This window comes from Sparassis crispa (genome assembly GCF_003851025.1).
Source record: "Sparassis crispa DNA, contig_000000F, whole genome shotgun sequence".
NCBI lineage: Eukaryota > Fungi > Basidiomycota > Agaricomycetes > Polyporales > Sparassidaceae > Sparassis > Sparassis crispa.
In genome coordinates, this window is record NW_020939747.1 from 2,675,202 (window position 1) to 2,690,678 (window position 15,477).

The 15,477-nt window shown below is 50.7% G+C and overlaps 4 protein-coding genes across 4 annotated transcripts; all 4 read right to left on the reverse strand.

Moving 5' to 3' along the window:
* Positions 1 to 186: 186 nt before the first annotated feature.
* Positions 187 to 1,463, reverse strand: SCP_0109760 (hypothetical protein; the record flags this gene model as incomplete). The annotated part of the gene is made up of 5 exons (XM_027753206.1): positions 187 to 263; positions 317 to 478; positions 533 to 733; positions 789 to 947; positions 1,010 to 1,463. 5 exons carry the CDS (start codon positions 1,461 to 1,463, stop codon positions 187 to 189), a joined length of 1,053 nt encoding a protein of 350 aa, XP_027609007.1.
* A 698-nt stretch (positions 1,464 to 2,161) lies between these two features.
* SCP_0109770 (hypothetical protein) lies at positions 2,162 to 3,445 on the reverse strand (the record flags this gene model as incomplete). The annotated part of the gene is made up of 5 exons (XM_027753207.1): positions 2,162 to 2,220; positions 2,286 to 2,447; positions 2,501 to 2,716; positions 2,768 to 2,926; positions 2,989 to 3,445. The coding sequence occupies 5 exons, from the start codon at positions 3,443 to 3,445 to the stop codon at positions 2,162 to 2,164; spliced, it is 1,053 nt and encodes a 350-aa protein (XP_027609008.1).
* Positions 3,446 to 3,648: 203 nt separating this feature from the next.
* SCP_0109780 (hypothetical protein) lies at positions 3,649 to 5,102 on the reverse strand (the record flags this gene model as incomplete). The annotated part of the gene is made up of 6 exons (XM_027753208.1): positions 3,649 to 3,719; positions 3,781 to 3,976; positions 4,147 to 4,394; positions 4,445 to 4,622; positions 4,679 to 5,013; positions 5,066 to 5,102. The coding sequence occupies 6 exons, from the start codon at positions 5,100 to 5,102 to the stop codon at positions 3,649 to 3,651; spliced, it is 1,065 nt and encodes a 354-aa protein (XP_027609009.1).
* A 5,399-nt stretch (positions 5,103 to 10,501) lies between these two features.
* On the reverse strand, positions 10,502 to 14,541 carry SCP_0109790 (hypothetical protein; the record flags this gene model as incomplete). Its single annotated transcript, XM_027753209.1, has 6 exons — positions 10,502 to 10,910; positions 10,970 to 11,847; positions 11,902 to 12,740; positions 12,789 to 12,823; positions 12,876 to 14,266; positions 14,323 to 14,541. The coding sequence occupies 6 exons, from the start codon at positions 14,539 to 14,541 to the stop codon at positions 10,502 to 10,504; spliced, it is 3,771 nt and encodes a 1,256-aa protein (XP_027609010.1).
* Between the last annotated feature and the right edge of the window lie 936 nt (positions 14,542 to 15,477).

Here is a 15,477-nt window from a genome sequence, read left to right on the forward strand (position 1 = left end):
TCATATAATGGCCGTGTGGAGTTAGTGATCCTTTCTTGCTGCTCGTCGTATGCGTTGGCTCGACTCATCGTGTCCTCATGCGCAGAGTGCGGAACGTGAATACATCAACGAAGGTGGGTATATAGAATGTCGACTATGCATGGTCTATCGTATCCGAAACGTTTACAGCCACACTCTCACCGACGCTCACTTGGCGTTGCCGCCCTGTGCGTCGCCCGTCTCGCTCTCCCCTCCGCTCACGCCGTTACCCGTGCCAGCCGTGTCTAGAAACCGTCATTTCATCGCTGAGCGCCGTGTAAATGCGTGGAAAACTTACTGGCGCCGGCCGTGTTGGTGATAGCGGAGTCACTGTTGGTTACTCCACCTCCGTACGCGGCTCCCGATGCGCCCGTGTACGCGTTGCCACCAGGGCCTAATCCGTTGCCGTCACCCCCGGTGGAAAACCCGGACTCGGTGCTCCCCGCAATCCCGGCGTTGTCTACAATACGAATTCAGCGATACTTGACTTGCGAATCAGCTTGAAGCCACCTACTGCCACCCTGGTTCGTTATCGTGCCTTCGTGGTGACCCTGGTTAATAACATTACCCCCAGAGACATTAGATGTTGCACCGCTGTACGCGTTACCGCCACCGGTATTATTGTCACCCGAACGCTTGTCAAGGCTCGGTGGACCAGTAGCGTCGCCACCGTGAGAGTCACCACTCTCATTGGTGCCACCAGTGCCTGCGAAGTCTGCACGATTCACGACGTTGAGCAAGTGGATTATCTTGCATGTTGAATCACTTACTCGCGTTGGTGTTGGTGATACCGTTGCCGCTGTTCTGGGTGCTGCCACCGTTCGACGGACCCGTAGAGCCGCTGTAAGCGTTTCCACCAGGACCCTCTCCGTCACCGAAACCACCGTAACTAAAACCGCTCGTCGACTCTCCACCGTTGCCAGCATTGTCTGACAAGAGGGGATCAGTCAGCACTGGCGGAGACGCGGAAGCAGAAACAAAATAGACGTACTGACTGCTCCTGCTGTGCCGTCATTGATAAGAGTAGGCGGTCCAGCATTGTCATTACCCTGGGCATCGTTCGTGATGGTACCACCGGAGGTACCGCTCGAGGCGCCACTGTAGGAGTTACCACCAGCGGTAAACTGGTCTGAAGCTCTCTTACGGCGGCTACCGGTGGCAACGCTCGCAGGGTCTGCGGCATCAGCGGATGCAGGCACTGGGTTGTGAAGTTTCTCCTCAGCGGCGCGGTGCGCATCAGGTGTCTCCGGCTGCACGGCAGCAGCCTGGGGAGTGGAGGAATCCAAGCCCAGGGCACTGAGCTGGTTAGGAAGTTGACGAGCAACACGTTGAACGGCCGACTCGAGCTCGGTGGTAGGGTTGGAAGACGTGGGAGCGCCGGAGACAAGAGTTGGGCTGACCGCCGCGGCGGCGAAGATGGAGAAGGCGATGACTGGGCTACGCATATCGAGGGTCTTACCGATGGGCGCTTGAAGGGAGAATTAGCGGACGAATAAGCTAGAGATGGGGGACAAAAGAAAAGGTGAGCGTGAAGTCGATGGAACTGTGCGCTATTATATACCCTGACATGCCACTTTTCAGCCCCCGCCGTGTCTTCTGAAGAGGTTGACTTCGATCGAACAGAAGACCTTCCTGATTTGGAGTGTGAGTGTCCTGATTTGGACGAATGTGGCCGCACCGCGTCGCCCTTCTTAGGGCCTCTCTGTAAAAATCTATTTCATCGCATTCCACACGTTCAATTGCAAGTGAGGGGGACTATGGCCAGATATCTTGACACCCGTCAACTCTAGGGCCGACAGCAATGCACCGCATCTCTTATTGTCTCATTCAGCGCAATATTGGATCTAGCCCGCCGCGCGCTGCGCATGCAGAGTAGCAAATGCCCGACAGGCGACATGCGAAGAGTGCGTGGCACCATGTCTACGGTCAATACGGAGAACCTCCGACACGTGGGGTACAGCCAGTTGCAAGCTTGCGTAAATGCTTATTCGCTCTTGTGTCGCAAAGTGCACAAGCACGCCTGCACAACTCAAGAGACCCGACGAACAACGTGCGAAAAGGAAGGTGGGTATATAGATTGTCGAGCGCAGTACTACTAGATAGACATAAAATAGCCGCCAACGTCGTCACAGATATCCAGAACTTAGGCGTCGCCACCTTCCGCGTCGCCACTCTCGGTTTCACCGCCCATGCCGCCCGTGTCTGCAAAAAAAAAAAAGAAAACATCAGTTCGCGATCCAAGGCGCATCATAGTTGAGACGACTTACTGGCACCGCCCTCGTTGTCGATGGTACCCCCGGCGTTGCTAACAAATCCGCCCCGTGCGTTCCCGGTGGCACCGCTGTAAGCGTTACCTCCGGGTCCGAACCCGTCGCCGTCACCGGCGTCTGCATTACCAGATTCCGTGCTTCCCGCGGGGCCAGCGACGTCTATGTAACAAGTGTCAGTGGTCATATCAAGGAGCACGATGCAAAGCACTTACTTCCGCCAGTGTTAGTGATGGCACCGTCGTCATTCGAGTGGTTGATCACGTTACCACCGTTGACGTCGCTGGACGCACCAGTGTAAGCATTACCACCAGCCGTCGCGAAGTCGCTTGCACGCTTCCTGATCGGGGCCTCATCTTGGTCCGTATCGGCACCAGCGTCACCACCCTGAGCATCGCCGCTGTTAGAAGTACCGCCGTTGCCCGCCAGATCTTAAGGATTGGGGATCAGGAAAGACTAAGAGCACAAACTAAGCCACTTACTAGCACCCGTGTTGGCGATGTTGTCTCCAGTGTTGAAATCAGTTCCTCCCGTGGAGGGACCAGTAGAACCGGTGTATGCGTTACCGCCGGGCCCCTTCCCATCACCGTTTCCACCGTAGCTGAAACCACTGAACGATTCATCCCCGTTCCCAGCGGTATCTGAAGAGGTACGCTTTGATGAGTACTATGATACGCAAGACAACAGAAATAAGGATACGCACTGGTACCGGCTGTGTTAGTCAGCGTGACGGCACCACCAGCAACGCCGGGGGTGTTGGCGTTGTTGGCAACTCCTCCTCCAGAGCTGGAGCCAACGGCACCGGAGTACGCGTTGCCACCAGCAGTGCCCTGATCCTGCGCACGCTTACGACGGTTGTTGGAAGCGACACTCGCCGGGTCAGCAGCGTCGGCGGCAGCAGGTGCTGGGTTGTGGAGCTTCTCTTCAGCCGCACGGTGCGCATCCGGGTTGTTGTTGTTGTTGTTGACATTGCGGTTGTTGGTGGGGGGCGAAGGGGGCAGAATACCGAGATCCTGGAGGTTTGAGAATTGGCGGGGAACATGTTGAACCGCCGACTCGATCTCAGCGGTAGGGTTTGGGGTCGTGGGAGCACCAGAAACGAGGGTGGGGCTGACCGCAGCCGCAGCGAAGATGGAGAAGGCGATAACTGGGCTACGCATTGTTGAGGTAGACGATAGAGCTTGAGGCGATTAGAAGGAGAATAGAATAGGATGGAGGAAGGAAGACAGACGAGTCGCTGAGGTGTGCGGAGGGGCGAGACCTTATATACACGGAAGGCGAATATTCATGTCCCGCCGCGTCTTCTCGAGAGGTTGACATGGCTGAAGGCGATCGAACAGAACACCTTCCTGATTTGGAAGGGTCACTGCCGCATCAGTCCAGAAATGACGGCGTCGTCATTAATGGCTAAATATCTGGGCTTGTGAGAGTTATCTGGGCTTGAGAGTTATACAGCCGTGTCTATGATCACGAAAAAGAGGGCAACCGAACGTACAGCGAGCCTCTCTCTCGACCGCTATTCTTCCAGCCCACTCCCGCCTACTGACTCCAAGTAGTCCCAGCATTAATACTCGACAATTCAATGTGTCTCGTTCGGTTTGTTCCTTTGTACAGCGCAACCCTCCAAGGCATGGCATCAAACGCCTTGTCGACTTCTTCAAGAGAAGCACCGTTAGTCTCAGGTTGGAAACCTAGGCAGACAAGTGTTGTTAGAAGGGAGCAACTTCCGAAGAGGAAGTAAGGGCCTAAGGACGAATGCGCAAGGAAAAGGAGAGTCGAGAAGGCGATTATCCAATTGACAACCGGAGGAAGACGTTGGAACACGCGTTGACAACCGAGGCGTGAATATGGGAGTACCAACCCAATTAGCGCATTGCCCCAGACTCGTAACGGCTGCCCTTGTCCTCATAGATTGTATCTCGCTGCAAATGATTCGAGTTACGATCGCCCAACTCGGAATAAACCCGACAACGAAAATGTAGGGCAAAACGATGATGCTGTAGCGACCTGCTGCAGTGTTCGATGCGTGTGAAGCGTAAAGCGTGCCAATCAAGAGCATCGCAGTAGCAATCACAGAGCCTCCCCGTATCATGGAAGTTCGACGGCCCCCTGGAGAACACTTGTCAGATATTGAAGTGATACAAAATCGGAGAGGGTACATTGTCTGCGAAGAACTGGACACAGAAAGTGCATACGACGTTGATGATACCAGACACTCCCGAGGCCACGAACGATGCAGTAGTCGAAGGCAATCCAGCTTGGGAGAACAACACCGGTGCATACTGTACGACAATGGGGAATGATGGATAACACCGACATACCGTCAATTCCTGATGCCTGTTATCGAGAGGTCTCGTCAGTCAAGGCTAGCGTGATCGATAGATCCGATGTACCTGCTGCATGCCCATTAGGAAGATCCCGAGCGCAGTCCTCGTCCTGACGCCCTTCCTCCACAGTTGTTGAGCTTCCGTCCACCAGCTGGCATTATCAGTATGCTCTGACTGCATGTTATCATTTGTTTTCTGCACATCAGCTGCGCTGACACCTAGCTTCACCCAAGTAAGCTCGGCTTCAGCATGTCTGCCGGCACAGCGCAGCCAGCGAGGAGAGTGGGGCAGGACAGCAGACCCTATAGCATAGATGGCGGATACGACCGCTTGCACACCAAACGGAAAACGCCAAGAAAAGGACGAGTGACGGTGAATAGTACCATAACTGATGAAGTATCCTGAGGATACGTGTTAGATGAGCGAATTACAGACGAAATGGTTACGGCACACCAGATGCAATACCAATCGTGTTGAGCAATTGTACCATTGATCCGAGTCTGCCTCTACGAGAGGCCGGAGCGATCTCAACCGCATAGACCGTTACAGCGGAAAGAAAGAAGCCTTTCCCAACGCCCGAGATACATCTTCTGACAAATAGCTGAGACAGCGTACTCGCCGAGCACGCAATGACACTGCCAATCGCAAACACAGCGCCTCCAACTGCTATTGTCCTCGTTTCTAGAGAGCCAATTTGACAGCGGGACAGAGGCAAGGGAAGCGATGGAGGCTGTAATGAGAATGGACGAGACGATGAGACCCTGGATCGTAGGTAGAATTCTTCCTTTCCCAGACGAGAACTGTGCTTGAAACTGTGGCAGCTACTGGTATCGAAGCCAAGATGAATCCCCCGACGCCAGTAAAGATTGCGCACCACACATAATTCGGTGTGGATTCGAGCCTAGAGATGGTAGTGGACCGCGAGTGCGGGGGGTGTGGGTTGAAAAAGCTGCTAAGGATCACCGAGGTCGTTCAATACGCACGGAGAGACGAATTTGTACTTGAGGCTGTGAATCTATTGTTACGAGCTCGTGGAGAAAGGGAGGGGAGAGACTTTATACCAAGATTACGTACGGGCGATAGACGCCATTCTAACAGTAAAGTATCCAGGCCTTGAGGGATACTGTACATCTTGTGACCATGAACATCATGCATCAACCGCCAGTCATGTCGGATACGTATGGCGGCCGTTACTGGACAAAAATGAAATCTCGGGTGTCAGGACCTTGTTTTGTACTTATGCATGGGTGTTCATTGAGCACGTGACCTTGCATGCACATTCACCTCATGCATTGTGCATGCACAACAGTGCATGCACTGTTTGTCTCTGCAACATATGTGTTGTGCATTGTCATCTGTTCGTGCATGCATTGCTGTGCATTGGTGCACAGCTTTGATCTCGTTGCCAGTAGTTGATCATGCATGCATTGTCCTGCACTCCTCTGCATAATACAATCATCTGACATCTGCAAAGGTGATTTTCTCACTGTAGAACCGTCTCTTCTATGTAGTCCTCGGTAGAACTGCCCACCTACAGAGTGCTATGTAGGACCGCGTAGCAAAGCGATCGCTACGTAGGACTCTGTAGAAATTCGGTATCTAGAGTGGCGGGCCGACTGCTTATTCTTCCCGCGAAAACGTTCTCGCGCTCCTACTCCGCATCAGCAAAAGTGCACTTCTGTTACCATCGGTTACATAGCATCGTAATCTAGGAAATCCGTTACAACACTCGAAATTATTGAGCAAAGTTGTAATGGATTGTAACTTCTCTACGGTGGTTCCAAATATTTCCCAATGCCTCAAAATATTTGGTAATCCATTCGCAATGTACACAATCTATTCCGAATACCTGGAATATTTGGGACTCATTTCCATGGATTCCCAGGTTTATAAGGCATCCTGATGGGATTGTAAGCAGTGGCAATGCCAGGGACAACTTATAATGGCTGTATAAATAGACTTACTCCCGGTGGACAGAGCACAGGACAGGAAATATAGTAATCATTGCGGCAAATACAACATAACATACAACAGGTGTGACTATGAATACAGAGAGTTCACCACAGTCCGCATGAGTGCCAAATAGAACAGGAGAGCAGTGCAAAACCTAAAGAGGGCACAAAAACGGAACACCACGAGCTGGCGCGAGAGTAGGATGACCATCGAGAGGTGAGCTGGATGTCCGAAAGAGCACAAAGGTTGAGAAAGCGCCACAGCAAGGAGAAGCGGCAGCGAGGAACAGAGGCAGTTAAATCTCAACCACGAGGCCCAACAAGACCATCCAGGAGAGGGTAGCAAGAGTACAGGAATGCAAAGGCAGTCTGTGCAGAATGCTGTGAGATAGTGCTACACTTGGTGTGTACATTGAGGTCAACGAACCTGGGGCCTACCGACTGTAGTGTCGTTCTTTCAAAGTTGCCAGACCGTTGCTGTCATTGCGGCAGTCTGAGCGCACATTCCTGCTGGCATCTGCACGAAAGACCTGTCTATAATAAAGGAATTTATCAGGTAAGTTGTCATGCAGGCAATGATACGTGCTCAATATATCAGTTGAAACATCGCGAGCTTTGCGAAGACGAACCGGTCCAGTGTGGGCAGGCCTGCGGGGAGAGCGCATTAATTATGTTACCGTCTAGAGTGTATGATTACTCACTGGCTGGGCATCGCGAGCCCACTGTTGCCAGTATGGCCGGTGTCCAAATCTTGACTCGGTATATGCACTGTGGACGGTCGCAAAGTGTGAAGCCTAGGCAGTTCAAGGGATCTCAATAGTACATGCACCTGCTCAGGCTCGATCTGGTGGGGTGTATGCATCAAGAGCACTAGCTCCATCCATCACGATACGGCATGTACCATGATCCTATTCCCAATTCATGACAGCAAAGACAAGACAGAACACATACTGCAGTCGTACAGATAGGTGTGTGAGCAGTGGAAGGGCACAAGTGTGTCACTTTAAATGGACGAGAAGCTCTTAGGGCACGTCCTGGAGGAAGGGCACATATGTAGAATGAGAAGGGCACAGAACTCGGTGGACACGGTGTTAACGTTGGCGAGGCACGGTTCTGCGGCGTCGTTGTCATTGTTGTCATCAGAAAAGCGGCTGTGCCGCCAAGAATGCGTCGACATACAAGGAGGAATCAAAGCAGCGAAGGACACCAGAAGAGACCGACCGCCTCTTATATGACCGGGAGGAGAGAAATGTACTACGTTATCACTGTTGTGTAGCTTCCAAATTGGGAAGAGTCGCTTCGCAAGCCGACTGGGCCGTCACCGTGTGCCTTTGACTTTGACTACTTTGCTACGTACACAAGTTTGACCCAAGACCGCGTGAAGGGGCTGGTTTGCTCAAGGCTCTATTCATATTCCTGCCGGTATTATGCGGCCACAGAACATAAAATGGGCAGTGAATATCGGAACGAGGATAACGCGGGATATGCAAAGGATCTCGGAGTCGAAGAAATGGTATGGACGAGCTGGAGTCCGCGGGCAGGTAAATGACTTTCAACAGGCTAGTGTAGTCGTTCCGTGGACGTTGTTCTGTGCTCCCTTGTCGAATATGTCTTGAGTCTCTGCCTTCAATATAATCACTATTAATCACTATGTTCTTGTAATCTGACGGAAATTCGCTCAACCTTACAAGCTATTACAACTGCCTTACATAGGTTTATAGTGCATTGTAATGGCATTGCAATCAGTCATCTACGTTACCGAGCATCACAACGGATTTGAAGGGATTACAGAGGTTGCAACGCAGCCCCATTATTCTAACGGCTTACGATGACATTCTAACCTGTTATCACATGCGGGCGAATACTACAACCGTCGGAATTCATTGTAACAATTGTGCACTTTTGCTGATGGATTCCCGGCCACCGACACTACCCCCACAGTCTGTGTCGTGCTCAAAAGCTCGACTCAGTCCTTACCTTCCGGCCCTAAACAAGCTTGAAGACTAATGTATAACCCGCCGCCGTTCACTACTCTGTCACTTAAGCATCTCCTCTTTCTTCGTCTCTTTTTCCACTCCCCATTGCTAACCTTGGTGTACAAGAAACACTATACTACAGACTAGGAGGCATACTCAGTGAAAGCTCTTGGATCCAACACCGGTGCCGTTGAGGATCTGGCAACCATGCAACTTCTGGAAGAACTTACCGCTGTTGATAGTTGACTTCATCGTGATGGAGGTGGAGTGAGGGGTTTTGTAGAGCAGCTGGAGGCCGCGAGTTGAGGGTATTAGAGTATGTAAAACTACGGCGACCGTGCCGACAAAAGGACCACCATGTCTCACTGTCGTTGTAATGTCACACCACTTTTTCAATGTAATTGATTGTCCATATCGTATTTTTCAAACCTGGCGATATCCTGAAATGAAGTTGCTGGCGGCGGCCTGAGAGCCAATGGGCGTGCGCATACGTGCCTATCTACGAATCGTGCTAACTGTAAAAGGGATTCCTAGCCGATCCTACAGACCTACAGCTCCTACGCGAGCCTACAGCTCCTACAGTCCTCGGAAACTACAGCCCTCGCAAGGTCTACAGTAGAAAACCCTGTTCTATAGAGTCCTACATAATTTGGGACATTGCTACAGGCCTCTTGGTCCTACGCGAGCTACATAGCACTACATAGGTATTGTTCTTTTTCCAGATGCACTTTGGTAGCTCAACTCCATCAGCAGCAGTCGGCATGTTAGACTCAACAGTGGTGGTAGAAATCAAAAGAGTCTCTGTACTCTCTTCTCTGGCACACTATGGATGCAGCACCATGCATTTGATGCCTACAGTGCCTACAGTGCATGTTAGAAATTGTGCTTAGTTCAATTAGGAAGGTAATAAGATGTGTCGGGTCGCATGATTATGCATCCTAAAATAGATTTCTGTTTATATACAGTTCACGCTCCACTTTATATAATCAAATTTCTTTTTTTATCTTTCTTTGTAATCATACTCTCGGCTTGTCTGCCTGGGCGCTCCCATAATTCTGGAGCTCCAGAATTATGGGCGCTCTGCTTTCCCAATAGTGCTCAATGTGAATGAGGATGCACATGGTGAACATGCCAATTGGCACGTCTACCAAGGTGCATCCTGATTACTCTATGCTTCTTGATGGGGACCAGGAATGCATACTATTGATGACCCGGATGTGCCATAATATGGCACTTCTGGTCCCGCAGCACGACGTCTTGCTTGATTGTCTGCGGCATCTCAGATAATGTTTCTATAGTATACAGAGTACTATACACCAATTTTTCAGATTTTTTATAGCTGTATTGGACACCTTGGAGAGATGCCGAGGTGTGGCACCAGCCAAATACAGTCTTGCAATCCCAAATTTCTTGGGATCCAAGTGTGCCATCTTTGCTTCCCAAACTTTTACAGTATTAAATTAGGGTATGTATGACTCTCTGTCTATAATTTCGAGGGAATCAGACAGGAGGATCAAACCACAGAAAAAAATATGGCACTTCTGGGTCATATGGCATATCCGGGTCACTGATAGTACCTGTGCATGCATGCACAATGCACAACTGTGAGCAGCAATGCATGCATCAGCAAAACCGTAAGAATCTGGTATTCCCTGATATGGTATAGAACTCGTGGCAACTCCGATGTGAGTATGGCAAGGGCTTGGAAGCCCGTATAAGTCTGTACCCAAGCATGCTCGTACTTTCGTAAGGCATACCCAGCCTTGCAAAATACAAGCAGCCTTGTAATGTAACAGCACCCTGGAAAGGCATCTATAAGCCAATGTAATGTAGCAGCGGGCAGATTGGAATGCGTGCTCGACCAACACAGGCACTGGCGCGCGCGTGCACCTTCGCCAGCCTGGATGCAGTGGTAGTTTCTTGTTGTCAAAACTACATTCACGAATTTTCATATACTAATTCTACAATTCACCATAGCCTTCTTCGGCCTCATCAGGAAGACCCTCGCCATCATCCTCCTCGTCAAGATCCTTACCGTCCTCGCCATCGTCATCCTCACCGTCCTCGCCATCGTCATCCTCACCGTCCTCGCCATCGTCATCCTCACCGTCCTCACCATCATCATCCTCACCGTCCTCGCCATCCTCGCCATCCTCGTCCTCACTGTCCTTGTTCGCGTTCTCATCCTCATCCTCCCCTTCACTGTCTTCCTTCTCTTCCTCTCCATCCTCACGAGCCTCTTCATGTTCGCCATCATCCTCGGTAGCCTGTCGCTCTTCTGTTCCATCTTCGCGGGCCTCTGTCATGTTCACGATATAATGTCCCACGCCGTCGCCCAGATGGCATATGTACATATCACGGTCAACAAAACTGCATTTCTTTGTCAGTCGAGTCCCACAGTTGAACAGAAGGAGAGATTGTCAACACACCAGTTAACATAGTAGTACTTCCAGTCCGAAGATTCCGTTGAATCGTCGAGTTGAGTCGCAGCATACCCATGTGCGAAAGCAGGAATAAGGTGCACCCCACGTATCACCTCATCCGGATCCAAAAAGCCGGAAGCGTTTGGTTCAGCAGTCGGCACAAACTCTACACGATGCAGACGTTTGCGTCCAAACCCCGCTTTCCAATGCCGGTCCCTACGAAACCAGTGAACCCAAAGAAACTCTAGGCATTGTAAGACAGGTCCAGAGCCTGGAATGTTGTGGACAATATCCGCATGAAAAATGCCTAACACTCGTCCATAGGCAAATGGATGGGTGTCATCTGAGTGTCCATGTTCGGGAGCAAGTGTCATAATATCGGCATGGTTGCGTGGATTGATTGAGTCTTGACAGCGCCGAACATCATACGAAGTGTAGTTGATGCGAAGCACTTGGTGAGCAAAAATGCGGTGGTTCTGGATGAGAAGGCGATTGCGGTCCTCTTGAGCAAATTGATGGCCATCCGCAGCGAGGCCAGGACTGAAAAGCCGTCCGAGAAGGTGATCCTGCAACTTTGGGAGAAAATCTTTCATGAGCGGATCATCCAGATTGTCGCCAAGCCAGACAGATAGCTTTACAGGAAAGTTGCGTGAATGAGATATGTGATGGTGAGCTTCTGGAGGAGTATATGGGAGTACTTCGGGTTGACCTGAACTAACAGCGGAGCGACGTAGGCGTCTTCCTAGAGGCTTCTGAACAGTGAAATTCAAGGTCCTCGTTTGCATAATTTGTTCGCGCCGCTGCAACAGGGTGATCTGTCGGGTTGCATTGTTCTTGTTAGTACGAGCATAATACCGTTTTACTCGGCGATGTTCGAGTTCACCCTGGCAAAAATGCATGGTGAGCGCCAAGATATAAATTACATCGAAGCTACGCACCGGTTGAGTGGAATATGAGTCTGTAGTGCCATAGATCTCAATTTGCCGAGGATAGTCACCAAGAGCATGGCACTTGTAAGTGCCTAGATTGAGCATCTTTCGCTTAGCACCTCCTGTTCCCGCCATGCTTGCCGTGGTCTTCTTGGTCTGGCGCCGCCGTCCACGAGCAGCCTCTTTGCGAGGTAGCTCTTTGGTGTCGAACTGTGGACAGGTATTCTTGACAAACTTTCGCAGTCGAGCACCAAGCTCTGTGGTAACCTCCCTGAGGATCTTGAGGATGGTTTCCGTATGCAAGCGTAATTTGGCACCTGCGTGCCATTCTGCAAGGGTGAAGAGGAGGTCGAGAATCTCCTTGTTATATGGCTCCGGAAGAAGCCCTTCGAAAACCGGTAGAGCACACTGTAGGAAGTCCTCATAGTCTCGAGCAGCCAATTTTTTCAGTGCTGACACATTTTGCGAAAACCGACGTATCGTTGAGCGCCCAAAGGTCGGCACTTCACGATAACGGTAATTGAACTTTGCCACAGCATCACCACCCACAGCAACCAAGATGCGTATAAGGTGTGTGAAAACGGCCTTCCACACACCCAATTCAAACTCGTGCATGAGATCAACAACGAGCATGCCAAAAAGATTGAATCCAAGTGGTGACAGCTTCTCCGAGAATGCATTGGATGTAGGGACAAAAGAATACGCAGCGAGTAGTGCTTCAACAACAGTGCTTTTGATGGTTTTCCCAAGCTCATAGACTGCTTTGCGTGCAATACTGATCTTGTTTCGGAAGGAGGAATCATTGATGCGTTCCTCCTTTACCCGTCGTGCGTCATCACGTTTCATGCCTAGTTCTAGGATTCAATCCTTAGGGACCTTGCAGCGGGGACACGGACATTTCCCCAGGTTCCTAACAGTCGCAAGGAGGACCCTGCCAATGAGAGTGAGTTTCAAGCTTGACTGACTGAGTAAGTACCACCTACTTCTCTGGGTAATCGGCTGAGTATGTAAATATCCGGGGATATATACGTCGTGTCACACCATCTGCACATTGAATAACGATGCCATGTTCGTACGCATGCATGAAGTCTTCATCAAGAAGAAGACGCCATACAGCATGCATGAGTTCCCGTCGACAGTGAGTAAGGATGTCTGCGGAAGGACCATTGCCTGTCAACGAGTAGTAGAAGTCGTAGAATGTGTCAGGCAGTTTCGGTATGTAGGCAATATGGTGACAAGCGGCAGCACGGGGTTTGCAGCAAATGTACTTTGACTGATTCCCGAAAAATAGATAGAGCGGCCACAAGGATGCATTTCCAAAGCTGGCCAGGTGTGTGGAGTCTGACCAAAACATCAAGGCACTTATCGATCGCTCGAGAGTGCACCCCGGCTCCTGAGGCTTTTGCAGTAGATCCTCATGAGCGTCGATGAAGGCATCAGTGGAGTATAGCTCATCGTACACCCTCTCAGTTGACCCAGATGCCTGCTGCCAAAACTGCTTGAATGGAGTAGTGTGGAAGTCCACGGCAGCCGGATCAGTCCGAGTGGCTTTGATGACTTTGATGAGTGAACGATGGTGTAGACCGGGCACCTTGAAACATGGTATGGAGCCATCAGATTCAGACTGGTGCTTCTTGCCATCGGGCACCTCAATCTCTACCTCCGCTTCATTCCAACCATCCTGTGCCACAGTCTCCGTGCTCTGTGCAGCCTTGTCCAGCTTTGCAGTCTCTCGCTTCACATCAAAACCTTGTAGATCCTCCTTGTGAAAGTCCGGTGCCAGAATCACTCCGTTGACGAGCTTATCAAGCTCATCAATTGACTTGATGTGCGAGCCACTCCACATCCAATTCATGAGTCTGAAGATAGACATGTTGGCAAATGGTGCAAAGGAAGATGATGCCATAGCAGCGATGGGATTGGAGGGAACCGCGAGGGCATGGCGAGAATGAGCAGTGTCAGAATTGGATGGCTGAACGTAGGCCATATCGCTCAGTGATGTCGTGTCATCAGGGTTATGACTTGGTAGTTTTTGGTATTCGCGAAACAATCCAAAGATATTTTTCGCGGTCCTCACGACACGAAGAATAATCGATGTCTCGGCACTGTCATTTGCCTCCGGAGAGCGCACATACTCATCTCCAGGCTCAGGCACCTCAACGGGATCTGGAAATGGTGTGGACGGTTCTGGCAGGTGCTCCAAGACCTTCCATGTTGGCTGTTTCTTGCGCAAGCCTCGCCCTGTAGGTACGTCAAGGCCAACTTCAGGTCCTTGGTATTGATCCGGCATAGGTATAGACACCTCTGCAGCCGGCGATGGTCCTACTCCTCCCACATCGGCCATCTCAACATCAAGAGGTTCATGACCGTCAGGCTAGCATATAGAATGGAATAAGTACACTGCTGTCGCAATGAAGATCGACACCTCACCATGAACCCAGGGCCCGCAGCATCAGGAGGGGCAGTAGCCATCGCTGCGTTGTCGTCTATACGACGACGCTTGCGCGCTGCCTTAGCTGCTAACTTCTCTGCAAGGTTATTCAGAGTAGAATCCCGCTCATTGAGCTCTTTGCAGGATGCTTGATGAATGGAGAGGCCGTGTTGGGAGTCGAACGAACGCCCGCATGTGGGCAGACATTGAAAATGCATTATAGCAAAGATAAGCGATAATATAATTGCTGCCCAGAGTACACTGTGTCGCCAGTGAGGCAAACAAAGCATAGTTCATCCACCAAGTGTACGGCGGCACGGAGAAGAGTCTCCCTAGAAGATTGTTGTCTCTCTCCAAGACAGAATCTAAACCAGCACCGCCTCGGCGAGTATCGGTATGGTGCCGCATCAGGCTTGCAATTGATGCCGTGGAAGATGGTGCGCCGGAACCATTGAACCTGGGCGCATCAGCACAGAATTAGTAACTATGATACGAAGACCCGCAGTGACTTGCCTAGGCTCGACAAGTAGGATCAAGCTGAAATAAACTCACAGGATAAAAGGAGGGCATTATTGAATACTGGGGGGCATTGGCGACCGTCATCCTTGCGCGTACACATGACAGACATAAATCCACTGGGAAGCTCTAGTTCTGCTGCCAATCAAGCCAGCGAAGACAATCCGGGTTTGGTCTTAGCAAATCTAGACCCAACCATTCAAAAACTCCTAGAAGTGTACGTGGCGCAGACAGTCAATGGCCGAACTAAAAAGCGCAAAAGGTGACCACAAAATGGAATACATACTTGTGATCCTGTGGCAGTTTAACTCACTTGAATAACCCCTTTAGGTGCGGAAACAAAGACGACGACGAGGATGAAAATGGCACGACTAAGACTAAGGATTACAGTGATTACGGGCGCGCCGCTGCACGACTTGTCGAGCCTTTCACCAAGATCTTCCATATCGTCGAGCATGGGTTACTGGTAGAGGCGGCTGATTCAGGTGATGAGCGTGAGGAAACAACAGAGTAAGTACTGGCCGCTGGCGTTACCTGCCTCCACTGAGTCATTTGGTTCATGCCATCACAGGTCACAACGAATGACTGAGAGCTGGAACATACTCTGCAATATGATTCCGAACTTTAAATCAGAGATG